Source organism: Gigantopelta aegis, chromosome 8 (genome assembly GCF_016097555.1).
Source record: "Gigantopelta aegis isolate Gae_Host chromosome 8, Gae_host_genome, whole genome shotgun sequence".
NCBI lineage: Eukaryota > Metazoa > Mollusca > Gastropoda > Neomphalida > Peltospiridae > Gigantopelta > Gigantopelta aegis.
The window spans coordinates 75375477-75390243 of record NC_054706.1 but is presented as its reverse complement, the minus strand read 5'-3'; the positions used below and the strand labels follow the sequence as shown (position 1 = coordinate 75390243).

The following is a 14767-nucleotide window of genomic DNA, read 5'->3' as shown; positions in this document are numbered from 1 at the left end:
TGTGTTTGACAAACTAAAGCCCGCTGTTGTTTCGAGTCACCGCCCACCCCGTGACACCCCGGCGACAGGTGCTCGGTCTGGCTACAGCTCAAAACGAGTAATTAGTGAAACCAGGCGATAATTTACAACCAGTTGTCACTCATTATTGTGAGTTCAAAACTCGATCACAAAGCGTGACCTTACCGCGACCTTCGCATATTGCGTTACAGAGCAGTGAAATTGGCATGATACCCTCCTCGAAATCCCCTCAACCAAACGTGTATGCACGCACCTATTGTTTTCTGAATTTAATAAAACTCAGGCTATCTATAAATGGGTTTTTTTATTGAAATCGAGAATGTTTTTATGAATACAAGTTTGAGGCGCTAACCCTGGTGATGTGTGTGCGTGTGTGTGTGTGTGCGCGCGCGCGTGTGTGTGTGTGTGTGTGTGTGTGTGTTTGTGTGTGTGTGTGTGTGTGTGTGTTTGCGCGTGTGTGTGCGTGTGCGTGTGTGTGTGTGCGTGTGCTGGGATGCGCTCTTACTCCCTTCGAATTTGGAAGTATTCCCAAAAATACAGTATGCTGCAAATGTATATAATGGATGTATTTGTGTTTAATGGGGGGGGGGGGGGGGGGAGCATGTAATATCATCGTCGGCTTGGTGTTTTGAGGGAGCATTGCCATATTATATCATGCATGTTGATTTACTTTTGAATATTGCAGGTACCTTTTTAAACATTGCACCCATCCCTGAATATTGTACGTCCCATGTTTAAAGTTGCACCCACTCCCTGGAGAAAACAGTGATAAAGCGCTCGACTGATGTGTGATCAGTCTAGGATCGGTTTAGGATCGATCCCTTTTAGTGAGGCCTTTGGTCTGTTTCTCGTTTCATCCACAGCTCAATAGCTGATGTAACAGAGGTGGTGGTATGTACTCTCCTATCTATGGGATTATGCAAATAAAATACCCATTTTTGATAATCGAAAAGAGTAACCAATGGAGTGACGGCAGATTTGTAACCATCTGTCCGACACCATGTAACCGTAAATTAAATGATTGTTTTAATTTGTTTTTAGTGAAAAAGACCAACACAGACGACAAGCACACCCCGGGGACACTATTCAGTGAACGCAAATTGTTCAAACCTCCAGGTGCCAACATAGCTAAAGGTAAATCTTACACTTTTACACACTACCTGCTTACAGTATTAGTTCATTTACCTCATGGATGGACGGACGAATGGAAGGACGGACGGACTGAATAAAGGAATTAATGAATATTGGACGGATGGATGGATGACCCACGACTGGTCATTGTTTAGAATATCGATTGAATACAGCTATGTATTATTTTGTGACATTAATATGTTTTGCCTTTCAGGAAAGTTCAAACCGTTTCTCAGCAAAAAGTCCAGCACGTTTACCAAGACAGTGAATAAGTCGCAAACTAGTTCAGGTAAAAATAGTCAGTATTTTGCTGTTTGTTTTTAATTTAGATTTTAGAGAATCGTTTACACTTACCTATATGTTTTGTTCCCCTTGCATTGCTCGTCTACGTGAATATACTAGTTCACAATCAGTGCTGGGATGGTATATACTCAATCAAATTAATTAAGGGACAGTAGACGTTTTGGAAATTCTTGTTAGTGTCATAGTATTTTAGCATGTTTTGACCACAGACGTCTTACAGACATTATTTTAGTAAACATTGATCCATGATACACCCAAAAACTTTGTTCACAGCGGGGTTTTCGTGCTTTTATGAAAATTGCCAAACTGCGCACGCAGATAAGATTCGTTACACGTGGTTCGTAACGATACTTGTTATTTTGTTTTGTTCGTTCTAAATTGTTTAAATCATTACAGTTAAGAACATGTGATAAACGTCAACACCTTAAAACGAAAGAAGCCATGTGTATATTGTCACCATATTTAAAGGAAAATCCTAAATATATATACTGGTACTTAATTATTTTTGTTGAGTATACCCGTATTATTATGTTGGAATGAAATAATAATGTTTAGATGACCGTAATGGCATCGTATATCAATCAGCATGCTCACGTCAAAAGTTAGTATGTTAATTTACTTATTTTGTTGTTTTATAATTTTGTTAGGGATCCAGCACTAACGTTTTGTAATTAACAAGCTGTGTCAAAAAGAAGCAGCTGTACAGTTGTCAAATACTACGTGATATGTCAAACACTACGTGTTATGTGTTTACTCTTTTTACGATGTTTACTCAATTCAGACAGTCATGTAAACAGCAGTATGTCACATTTTAAAACCTGAAGTATGAATCTTCCAAAAAATGTATACTGAATCATAAGAAACCAAAAACTTAAACAAATTGTAATAAAATGCACACATCCTCTCCACTATTTATAGTTATGGTTAATATTTTGTTTAAAATTAAAATTAATATTTTGGGTTAGCTTGTAGATGTGGTTAATGTTTCGTTTTATACATGATCAATGTTTTGCATGAACTTGTAAACATGATTAATATTTAGTTTTAACTGGTAGATATCGTTAATGTTTTGCATTAACTTGTAAACATGGTTAATATTTAGTTTTAGCTGGTAGATATCGTTATTGTTTTGTTTTAACTTGTAGACATGGGTAACCTGTTTGCGAACTTGGAAAACTCTCTGGGTGAAGATGTAGAACAAAAACGACCAAAGAACTTACTGAAGGAAGGCCACATCCCAGTGGGATCCAGTTTTGGTGAGTTCTCATCGTCTGCCCGCAGTTCCCTTCACCTTTTTTCTATCTACGTTTTCTATTATTACAAGCAAATTCTATTATAATTATAAATTTTTACTTTTGACAACAAGCTATGCTATAAATACAAAATAAATGCAATGGAAAACCAGGAATGTTTTAGGGGTTTTGGGGTTTTTTTTGCTGTAACAAGTTTCTCCATTTGAAATAGCAGGACAACAACAATCAGTTAATCTTCTGATGTGTTTTTTTTGTTGCAGTTTCCCAAATCAACACGACGGTGTCGCCGTCAGCCCTGGAGTCGGGTCTCGGTTTGTTGGCAAAGTTCGCCACGTCAGCACTGACAGCAGCCAACTTGAAGAAAAAGAATCGAAAAGTGGAAGAAGGTCTGTTTATTACATAAGACATATTTCAGCAATACAAAAACTACAATAAAAATACACGCTATGGACAATGAGTAACCAGTGAATAAGTAAGTGGACGGAAGAAAATACATAAAGATGTGTGGCTTTCAGCAGGTGTACTTGAATACTTTTCTAATGGAAGCACACTAAAAATAACCGCTGAAAACAATACCTAACGATGTACCATTGTGACGAATATACGTATAGACGTACAGTCACAGCTGTAACTAGCGTCTTAGCATAGCAAAATGTGCCAATTTGGCTAAATTTAGTACAACATCTGATTGATAAAATAATTAGTGTGACGACCAACTGATGATTAGAATTCACTATTCATGACTCATAGATGTTTAATTTGATAGCTAAATATGATAAAATTGTTGAACAAAATAATGTTTTTATAATCAATAATGACGATTTAATTAAACGGTTACAACATGATTGACTGTGTTTCAGATTCTGACACGGAGACCAGCGACAATAACATCAATTCAACAAACACAAAACGAAAACCGGGACGCCCTAAAAAGTGTGCTCAGATAACAACAGGGGGAGGAACTGGTGAGTAGAGATATTATTTTTACATTACTGGCAGATGTGAGAATTACAAAATTGTCTTTTAGTACCTCCATAGTACACAGATAATAATTATGTTGCTTGGGTCATATTTGTATATGGTGGTTTATTTATAATTAGTCAGGTAAACAAATGTCTATATTACAATTGATATTTTAATATATAATGTATGAAAAATAAGTGAATATTTTCAATATATACAGTTATACCTTTCTAAAACCTGACACTCACGGGACGAGGTTAAAAGTCCAGTTTTAACGAGTATCCGGTTTAGAGAGGTTGTATTCTGTACTGATATTTAAAAGGGACCAATGAAAATGTCTGGTTTTGAGGGAATTCTGGTTTATAGATGGTCCGTTCTGAGGGGTTTCACTGTATTATTTTAAGCATATGTTTTTCTGTGTTTGTTACCAGTGTGTCCTTGCTTCTTTAAAGTCATCTAACGTGAAACCATGTTTTTGTTTGTGTTTCAGAGACGATCGTGGCGAAGAAGTCGAAGAATCTCGGTTTGTTGTGTTTGTCAGAACTGGAGAGATCGCGGCAGAGGAAACACAGTCAGGACTCGCAGATGGAGCAGAGAGAAATAAAGGTAGGCAGACGTAATAACAGTAGTCTAAACCCCCTGTACTAAGTGCAGACTAAACACAATTTTGGAGAGAGAGAGAGAGAGAGAGAGAGAGAGAGAGAGAGAGAGAGAGAGAGAGAGAGAGAGAGAGAGAGAGAGAGAGAGAGAGAGAGAGAGAGAGAGAGAGAGTGAGAGAGAGTGAGTGAGTGAGTTAGTTAAGAGTTAGTGAGAGTATGTGTGTGCGTGCGTATGTTTATGTCTTTATAACTAGACAGGACGTATTTACAAATTAAAACTTATGTTATTAAAGTTGAAACTGAAAAGAAAACTGTTCTTAGACGTATGTAATCTAGATTAGACTCAAACTGTACACATAGGAAGGCAACCTACAAATATTAGTGTAAAACGTCACAGATGTATAACGGATACCTAACCTTAAATAAATAGATACTTGTGAATTCATCTGTTCTTCATATGTCAAGGTATAATGAAAACAAGAACCATTGTCAATACCGTTTTTATCTATAATTCGCGTGATTTAGCTGGACGGCCAGACGCAGCTGAAGCCGATATTTCTGGACGAGCAGTGGTGTCGCCGACGTAGTGAACGGATCTTTCTGAGTGAACCGAGCCCCCAACCCTCCCCCAACACGCCCTGGGACAAACAGAAACCCCCTGAATTCAAGCTGTCCAGCCCGCCCATCTCGCCCAAAGTGGAGACTCAGAGAGACAAGGACCGCGCCAAGGTCCAGAAGGCGAAGAGTCTACACGAACTGACTCAGAAGGTGAAGAAGAAGTACAACAAGTCCTTCAGCAGAAAGTCGGCCTTCAGCGAAGACAAGCGAAATGTAAGTCTGATGGTAATCTTGTTAAATTGAGTCTGATGTTAAAGGAACTATCCTGAGTTTGCTGTATTTGTGAGATGCACCACGACTGGAATATCAAAGTTCGTGGTATGTGTTATCCTGTCTCTGGGATGGTGCATATAAAAGATCCCTTGCTACTAATGGAAAAATGTAGTGGATTCCATCTCTATGACTGTGTTACAATTATCAAATGTTTGACATCCAGTAGCCGATGATTAATAAATCAATGTGCTCTAGTGGTGTCGTTAAACAAAATAAAATAATCGTGAGCTGTTTCCGACTAATTAGCCTTTTTGGCTACTAAAATTACATATTAAAGATATTTTCTTGTTTAGAATACCAGTGTGTTTGTGGTCGTGTGTTAATGTTTGTAACCTTGCAACAAACTCAGGACAGTCCCTTTAATATTGTTTGAATTCAAATCAGTTTTCTTCACAGGTTACATTCTATATATGACATCATTTACTTTTGTAATAAAATGTGTTGGAGGCAAATTTAAACTAGCAATGTAGTTTTAATGTCTTTGCTGCATATCTGTATTAACTGTTTTGACTGTCATGAACCAGTAGTACATTTATCTGCAAGTACTCTCCACATAACGTACAAAAAGTCACCTTCATATTTGCATACATTGGCCATTGTATACACGAGTTCTGTTACTAGTAGAATTTCAATAATTTCAAATGAGCCCTGCTCACGGTGATTGGTTTATTTTCCAGATGTCACGTGGTCCAGTGAAGTCCGAGAAGTCGAAAAAGTCTCGAAAGATTTCCGGATCAGACAGTGACGGCGATGACTTACCTCTCATCAAACTGAAACACCAAGGTGTGTAAAACTTAACCCTTTACATCTCAGTGTTCAAATTATATTAAACTCAAACACCAAGGTGTGTAAAAACTTAACCCCTTACATCCCAGTGTTCAACTTATATTAAACTCAAACACTAAGGTTTGTAAAACTTAACCCTTTACATCCCAGTTTTCAACTTATATTAAACTCAAACACTAAGGTGTGTAAAACTTAACCCCTTACATCCCAGTGTTCAACTTATATTAAACTCAAACACTAAGGTTTGTAAAACTTAACCCTTTACATCCCATTGTTCAAATTGTACACCCAAACAATAAGGCGAGTGTAGTTTTAACACTTTACATATTAGTGTTCAAATAATATTGAACTCAAACATGTTCAGTATTCAAATTATAGTATACTCAAACATCAACGTATGTAAAACTTAACTCTTTATATCTCAGTGTTCAAATATTATTAAACTCAAACACCAAGGTGTGTAAAACTTGGTTAACCTTTTATATCTCGGTGTTCAAATAATATTAAACTAAAACACCTCTTGAGGTGTGTACACTTTAACACTCAGTGTTGAAATAATACTAAAATCAAACAATGAAAATGATAACACTAAGGTGAATCATTGTTTTGTGTTGTGTCCACAGAGCCCCGGTCGTGTGTGATCTGCACGGACGAACTGAAGGACGGACTGCGGGTCCTCATGTTACAGGACGGACTCTTCTATGAGGGAGCAGTCAGGGCCATCCATCCGCCAGACGTGTAAGTGAAGTACTTGTTAGGGGCTTTTGAATGTGTGCAGGAGGTGGTTGATTTTTACAGGGTCGTGCATAAACTAAAGTAACTGGTTATACAAGCGACATTAAAGAAAGAATACCGGCCTCGGTGGCGTCGTGGTTTGGCCATCGGTCTACAGGCTGGTAGGTACTGGGTTCTGATTCCAGTCGAGGCATGGGATTTTTAATCCAGATACCGACTCCAAACCCTGAGTGAGTGCTCCTCAAGGCTCAATGGGTAGGTGTAAACCACTTGCACCGACCAGTGATCCATAACTGGTTCAACAAAGGCCATGGTTTGTGCTATCCTGCCTGTGGGAAGCGCAAATAAAAGATCCCTTGCTGCCTGTCGTAAAAAGAGTAGCCTATGTGGCGACAGCGGGTTTCCTCTAAAAACAGTGTCAGAATGACCATATGTTTGACGTCCAATAGCCGATGATAAGATAAAAAATCAATGTGCTCTAGCGGCGTCGTTAAATAAAAACAAACAAACTTTTAAAACAAACTTTTTTTTAAAAAGAAAGAACCACAGCAGTGCAATGTAGGGTCTGATCTAGTTAAACAAAAAGGTACTTTTAAGCTGAAAAATGGGGGAACGTTTTTATAGTTCTCCGAAGGGGTGGGGGGGGGGGGATCTCTCCGCAATCAGGCGCGGATCTAGGATTTTTTGCAGTGGGGTTACATGCAACTACTTAAATGGAAGTTGTATATTAGCTGCGAATGCACAATAAAATAAGTGGGGAAAATACTTTTTTGTCATGTGCGGGAAGCGGTCCAGGCTCCCTTGAACCCACTGGATCCGCGCCTGCCTATTCGTTATTCATCCTCGCTAGTTATATATTATTTCTTGTCATTGACATGATTAATGCTATTTTGTACTGAAATTGAAATGATAAACCTTTTCCATAGACAATATGTTAAAGTTACAAGGTATGTGAGTGCATGTGGAATATTTTCTGGACATTTTCACCACACTTCAATTTTCCTATCACCACAATCGTACATAAATACTCAAAATACCTTATTTATTTTTTCTAACAATATAACTATTTTAGAAATGAAGAAAATATTTGTTTTATTATAATGTCCATAACAATCAACCTTACTGCATTTATCACAGCACAGAAAAATAGAACTATTTTATTTAACGACGCAATCAACACATGGTTATATATCGCTGGAGTATCACAGATCTGAGAACACATTTACCACTTGACTTGGATATACAGCCACAAGGGGAAACCTGCCACTCGAGTTGGCCCGGGTGGGTTCCTAGTTTAATAGGATTACAGATTAGAGGTTTCCTGTCGTGGGCAGATCTAAGAATGCATTTGATATGGGGGGGACCATGTTTAATACAAAGGGCACATAAACTCACTCCTAAAAAAGGGCATCCCTGAAAATGTATAGCAATCGTAACTCGTATACATTATATAGTGATTTACAAAATAATTTTGTTTATAAGATTATACATTACTTGAACAAACTGTATCTTTTTATCATTAATAGAACCGGAAATATATCATAAATGCATACATATAGTATATCTAGTACACAATAATTACGTTTTAGGTAAATAAAATGTATATAAACAGACATAATAGAAAATGGCAGTGTTATTATTTATGGGACTAAACCCCTGCCTTCCCCACCCCCAATGGATCCACCTTCCCTGTTTGTCTTACCGTCTTAGTAGCTCCAAATTTATACCATTAAAATTTAAAGAGTTAAAGGGATATTTCCGACTAATAAAATATTTTTACGATTAAACTTACAGATTACATATATTTTCATGTTTAGAATATCAATGTCTGTATATTCAATGTGTTTCTGGTCGTCTTAATATTTGTAAGAAGCCCAAACTGGATTTTGTCTTCAAATAATTTCGTACGTAAGAATTTTTTTTATTTTAGGAAATAAAATGAAATTTAACCTAGAACGATCAGAAACACGTTTAACATACGGCCACTAATGCAGACAAATATATTTGATATATAATTACTGTCGTTAAAAAGTCTCTGTTAGTCGATAATATCTTAAAAACTGCAACAAATTCGGGAATGTCCCTTTAATATATAACAATCCATGTTGATGGAACACTCATAAACATATCTGTAATTGTCCTGCTGCAAAATGTACGGTAGTTTTGTTTCGATGACCTATGAAGAAATCGTAATGTTAACCGTATTCGTCGGGTTGCAAAAGGTCATAATTATTCACGGTCACGAACTACCGAGTTACAAACTACATGTATATAAGTACGAAGCTGGCTGATTGTCAAGTGACCACTACAGTAACACTAATGGAGTGTTAATGAAACGTTCGCCCAATCAGCGAAAGCTGAAGTGTCTGCATAGATACAATCATTCTGCTACCTAGCGTTTTGAACCCACTTTAGACGTGCTTCAAACTATGGCGGACATCCACACGCTTGTTGTGTTTTCATTGATTGGTCGATTGTATAGTTCAAGACATGAAAATGTCGCTAATATTGAGAATTGTTTTGCCTAGCAGAAGCGATCCAATAACCTTTAAGGGTTGGACCAATGGCAAAAGAGCACAGTGATTAATTAGTGAAAACGGCACCCCAATCAATGTTTGGCATTCGTAAGGGCTTTTGAATATATTTAGGGGTATAAGTCCCTCCCCCGCCGGTTTCTGCCTAGACTATACACCCCCCCCCCCCCCCCCCAGCGTCTATGAGTTAAAGAGACTGTCTGGAGATTGCTGATTGTTAAGATGTTGTTGACTAACTGAGACTGTTGAATGACTAAAATTATAACTATAGAGGTTATCAGTGTCTGTCTATCTAATGTGTTTCTTATCCTCTTGCTATCCTGTCTGTGGGATGGCAAATATAAAACATACCGGGCTGCTAATGGAAAAATGTAGCGGGTTTATGATTATATGTCAGAATTATCAAATATTTCATATCCAATAGCCGATGGTTAATACATTAATTTAATGGTGTCATTAAACAAAACAAACTTTAACTATAATATGTAGTAATACAAATTATTTTACATTCATTACAACATAACGCCATCCCATTGGTCCAGACGTAGCAACAGGAGTTTGTTCATTTCTCGATGGATCTAAAAATTACGTCGTCAGGGAAAGTTATATCTGATGACGTCATTTTATATGGGCAAGTTGTCTTATTGAGCATTATTGTTTATGGACCAAATATAATTCAAAATAAAGTATGAAGTTTTAGTGTTATTAGCAAGTATGATTCAAATTTAATTATAAGTATTGTCTGGTATTTCTTTTACGTTCATCTGGGTATGAAAAAAAAAATCATCCACAAACTTATGTGAGAACGTCTTCGCTGATTCACACAGTTTGCAGATGATTTTTTTTTCATACCCCGATGGACGTAAAAGAATTAACAGACAATCCTTGATACCATGTCCACTATGTACTAGACTGTTTTATCTGCAGGTTTGTTGGTCTGTATACTAGACTGTGTGGTTTATTTTACAGGTATGGTGTTGTGGTGAATAATTCTCGTGGTCACAGACCTTACATCTTTTCACAGGAAGAAATTTTGAAGGATGTGGTAAGATAACTATTTTAACTTTCATTTAAAAAAAATAATAGCATTTGATGTTGTACTCCTAGGATCAATCTAGGATTCTAGGATCAATGCTACTACTGTTTACCTGTACATTTGCTAACTGATATCCATAATTGTGGAAATTAATATTTCCACCAGAACCACGATGACTGATTGAGAATCGAAGAAAAAAGGCTGCAAGACTTTGTTATCGGATTTAAGTTTATAGGATTATGGTGATTAGTAAACATCTTCCAGTTAGATGTGTCCGTGGCTTACATGTGCATCTCAATGACAAAACCATGAATGCGTTTAAAATAGTATCTCAGTACAAGACATGACAGCTCCCATGAATCATTGTTAGGTACTTTGTCCAACATTCACCCAAAACAGTACATCTTTATCTTTGTCAGCAGGAGACCTGTGAGTTCAAAGATTGCGTTGACAAATAAAACATTTGTTAAATCCTGCCACAGTTTAATATTAAAATGTCAATAGCATTTGGTCTAACTGTAATAAAGTACTCTTGGTGGGTGCCACTGGTGTGGCGGGGTATTCTCACCTTTCGCGAACACGTGGTATTGTAACTGTTTTGACGGTGAGTCATGAGTGCATGCCATCATAGATATATTTGTATTCCAGTGAGCTCTGTGTTGTGCTAGGTCTGATTTAGTAAACTAGTCTGAGAGTGGCAATCCTCTTGTCTTGTATTGTCCAGTAAATTATCTCCTCGAGAGTGGCTGTCCTTCTATAGACGAGGCACTAGATTCATGGAATCAAGCTCTTTTCTGCCGGATGTCCTTTCGACTGTATTGTGCAGAGATACGGTCTTGCTCGTGAATAACGGTTTTGTCATTTAGATTTGGTTTTGGTTATGAGAGTCTCTATCACTAGTCAGCAGCACAATTCCTAGTGATATCGTTGATGGTCATTAACCCTAGTATGTTCACTGTTCAGTGTCTTCTTCGTTTCAGATAGTGGACGTGAAGCCGGACTCTGGCCGGGGTCTGCCCGAGGGAACTCGAATCTGTGCCTACTGGAGTCAGCAGTTCAGCTGTCTGTATCCAGGGACTGTTGCTAAGAGTAAGTCATGTGATACACAAGTTAACCCATTTTAAACACAGGTCAATTGTTATATTATTTTAATAATGTATACCATTAGTTGTACGTGTTTTGTTGCAGGATTTTTTGTGTTCGTTTTTCGTTTGCCTTTTTGCGTGGGTTATTTTGTTACCTTTTTCTTTTATTGGCTATGTGTTTCTTTTTCTGATCAAGAAAGCTAAATGTACTTAATTTAATTATTTTCTTGAATACTTTTTTGTTTTTAAGAAATATTTAATTAAGTGTTTATATATGGCTATAAACAGTTAATTTACGCGCAAGAATTACATGTAACAAAATTTTCGTTTTCACAGCAAGTCCAAATCCACACAGCAGCAAGTATTCCGTGAACGTGGAGTTCGATGACGGGGATTCTGGGAGAATACCTATTGACCATATTCGACTTCTACCAGAAGATTTCCCTCTTGTGTGTAAGTAGCAGTAGCAGGTATAAATTAGTACCCGGTACTTGTTGTGATAGAAGTTGTAGTGGTTATTGTAGCTATTTAGTTGTGGTAAGTGTAATTCTTATTATTATTGCTATTGTTGTTGTGTTTAGTAGTAGTGGTAGTAGTAGTAGTAGTAATAGAAGAAGTAGTAGAGTAGTAGTAGTAGTAGTAGTAGTTAGTAATAGTGGTAGTAGTAATAGTAGTAGTAGTAGTGGTGGTAGTAGTAGTGATAGTAATAATAATAGTTGTAGAAGTAATAGTAGTTAGTAGTGGTTATAGAAGTAGTAGAGTAGTATGAGTACTAGTATTATAGTAGAGAAGTGGTAATAAGAATAGTAGTAGTAGTAGTAATATTGGTGGTAGTAGTAGTAGTAGTAGTGGTGGAGGTAGTAGTAGAAATAGTAGTAGTGGTAGTAGTAGTAAGTTAGTAAGTAGTACTGGTTGTAGTGGAATTGGTGGTAGTAGTCGTAGTAGTAGTAGTAACAGTAGCAGTATAGTAGCATTAGTGGTGGTGGTAGTAGTAATAGTAGTAGTAGTAGTTCTAGTAGTAGTAGTACAAGCTATAACACTAGCAGTAGTAGTAATAGTGTTTGAGCTAGTTAATAGCTGTACAAGAATATAGGTAGTCCCTATGTGTATGTTTGTGTATTTATCACCATCACATTCTATTTCTGTTTATAGCATATGACCCCAATCCATTGCTGCATCTGAGTAAGCGTCGACGAAGAACGACCTCGGGTGACAGTGACTTTAGAAAGTCTAGCGACGGCTTGTTTTCTCTCAGTGACGACGGCTTCAAATCCAAGAAACGAACTCACGACGGCGCGTCCAGCGAATTCGATGACGTCATAGAAGAAGACACAGACGACCAAGATGTCTTCAAATCAGAAGGAATGAAGCCGTCCAAACCCAGCAGACCCAGCAAAAACGTGCCCTTCACGTTGAGCCCCGTCCCGCGATCGAAACACGCGGGTAAAGAGAACGGGGCTGCTGGAGTGTTTAACAAGACTGAAAAAACACATACCTCCGAGCTCTCGTCTTTATCTAATGGCGCGAAACCAGACCGGAAGTCCAACCCGTTTCTGCGTCCATCGGTCCTCAAACTGAATGAGTTCACGCATCATTCCAACGACAGTGATAATTCTGATGATGATGATGAAGAAGATGATGATGATGATGACGATGATGATGATGATGATGACGACGTAATGAGTTCAGACGAGTCTAGTGAGAGTAGCAATGAAAGTGTTAACAATGACGATGAGGAAAAGAGCAAACAAGATTCAGACAAACAGAAACCCGCTGCTGAGGTGCCAAAGAGAAGAAGAATGTCTTCCATTGAGAAGTATAAAAGTAAGAAAACTTTTTCTTTCAATGTGATATTTTGTTTTTAGAGTAATGTTAAGTAAGTTATGTTTCGATGACATTGGCAATGTCATTAATGTAGTAAAATAATCTATTTACTGCAGGCCGTAAGAGCCAGGAGATGGTGGAGGCGTCGACCCCTCCCACCACTTGTGGACAGAAATTTACGGGGTTTGTCTTGTCCTATTCTATATACATAAAGATAATAAAGATAAAATCTGGCTTGTGACTCCACTGATTCTCCCACTAGTGACTGTGTCCCCCACTAGTGACTCTGTCCCCACTAGTGACTGTGTCCCCCACTAGTGACTGTGTTTCCACTAGTGACTGTGTTCCCACTAGTGACTGTGTCCCCCACTAGTGACTGTGTCCCCACTAGTGACTGTGTTCCCACTAGTGACTGTGCCCTCCACTAGTGACTCCACTAGTGACTGTGTCCTCCACTAGTAACTGTCCTCCACTAGTGATTGTGTTCCCACTAGTGACTGTGTTCCCACTAGTAACTGTGTCCTCCACTAGTGACTGTGTTCCCACTAGTGACTGTTTTCCTACTAGTGACTGTCCCCCACTAGTGACTGTGTTCCCACTAGTGACTGTGTCCTCCACTAGTGACTGTGTTCCCACTAGTGACTGTGTCCTCCACTAGTGACTGTGTTACCACTAGTGACTGTGTCCTCCACTAGTGACTGTGTCCTCCACTAATGACTGTGTCCCCTACTTCAGATATTATTCCTATGGATATGAACTGTAATAGCTGGAGTTAACAAAACCCTGCAAAGACTAATAGTAGTTAATTCATTAATTATATGAATAATAGGTTTAAACAGTATATATTTCTACATCTTCGTACTGTTTTATCTGGCGTTCTGCCTCGTGTACATTTTTCTGTCCTTTGATTTCCAGTCTTTGCCTTTCCAATTACGGCAGGTGTTTTACTCGTGTGTTCCTTTCAGCCTCGTACCTGTCAGTCTCTATTAGCGTTTGTTGTAGGCACATATCACAACTGTTATACCTTCTGACAGCTGTTGTGTATTTTTTAATCTTAATAACAGTTGGCTTCCTTTGCACTGTCAAACAGAAAGTGACAAATACAGACGGACAACTTCATTTGATATTTAAAAACCAAATACCAGAGACAGATTCTCAATTAACATAGTCACAAAGATATATTTAGCTTTTTGGGGAAAGCATTCTTTCATATCTGTGAATGTTCCTTATAGAAGTGTGCTCCCCTTGAAGGGTTTTATGATGTTGGTGTTGCGTAAGTAGTTAGATAGATATAATATATTATATGTGGAAACATTTTCAGACTTTGTCCCAGCCAAGAAATTATGGAGGTGGGCTGGTAAAAGTACCAAGAGGCCAGGCATGAAGGGTAAAGCCAGGAAAGAGTTCTTCAAGTCCATCGCCAGAGGAAAGGAACGAATATCGGTAAGTGGTATTGTAGTGTCTGGAATCGTTAGGTGGTGTGCTAAAATGCACATAGTTTCTTAAATCTAATGCCATAGATTTTTCAGTTTGATTATTTTGGAATTCACACATTAACTTTAAAAGTATATCGACTTGCACGTTATTTGGGCTTCACATGGATGTAATA

The 14767-nt window shown here is 37.9% G+C and overlaps 1 protein-coding gene across 4 annotated transcripts in view; it reads left to right on the top strand.

Annotated features, from left to right (window-relative positions):
* LOC121380211 (trinucleotide repeat-containing gene 18 protein-like) overlaps positions 1–14767 on the top strand; it is a 110246-nt gene that overhangs the window by 89274 nt on the left and 6205 nt on the right. For all 4 annotated transcript variants that reach the window (XM_041509029.1, XM_041509027.1, XM_041509028.1 and 1 more), the window contains exons 18-31: positions 1060–1152; positions 1364–1438; positions 2598–2708; positions 2966–3091; positions 3566–3670; positions 4159–4274; positions 4793–5098; positions 5836–5941; positions 6568–6682; positions 10183–10258; positions 11230–11338; positions 11671–11787; positions 12487–13158; positions 14480–14601. In XM_041509029.1, coding sequence (XP_041364963.1) covers positions 1060–1152; positions 1364–1438; positions 2598–2708; positions 2966–3091; positions 3566–3670; positions 4159–4274; positions 4793–5098; positions 5836–5941; positions 6568–6682; positions 10183–10258; positions 11230–11338; positions 11671–11787; positions 12487–13158; positions 14480–14601 — 2249 coding nt within the window. The remainder of the gene's footprint in view (positions 1–1059; positions 1153–1363; positions 1439–2597; positions 2709–2965; positions 3092–3565; positions 3671–4158; positions 4275–4792; positions 5099–5835; positions 5942–6567; positions 6683–10182; positions 10259–11229; positions 11339–11670; positions 11788–12486; positions 13159–14479; positions 14602–14767) is intronic.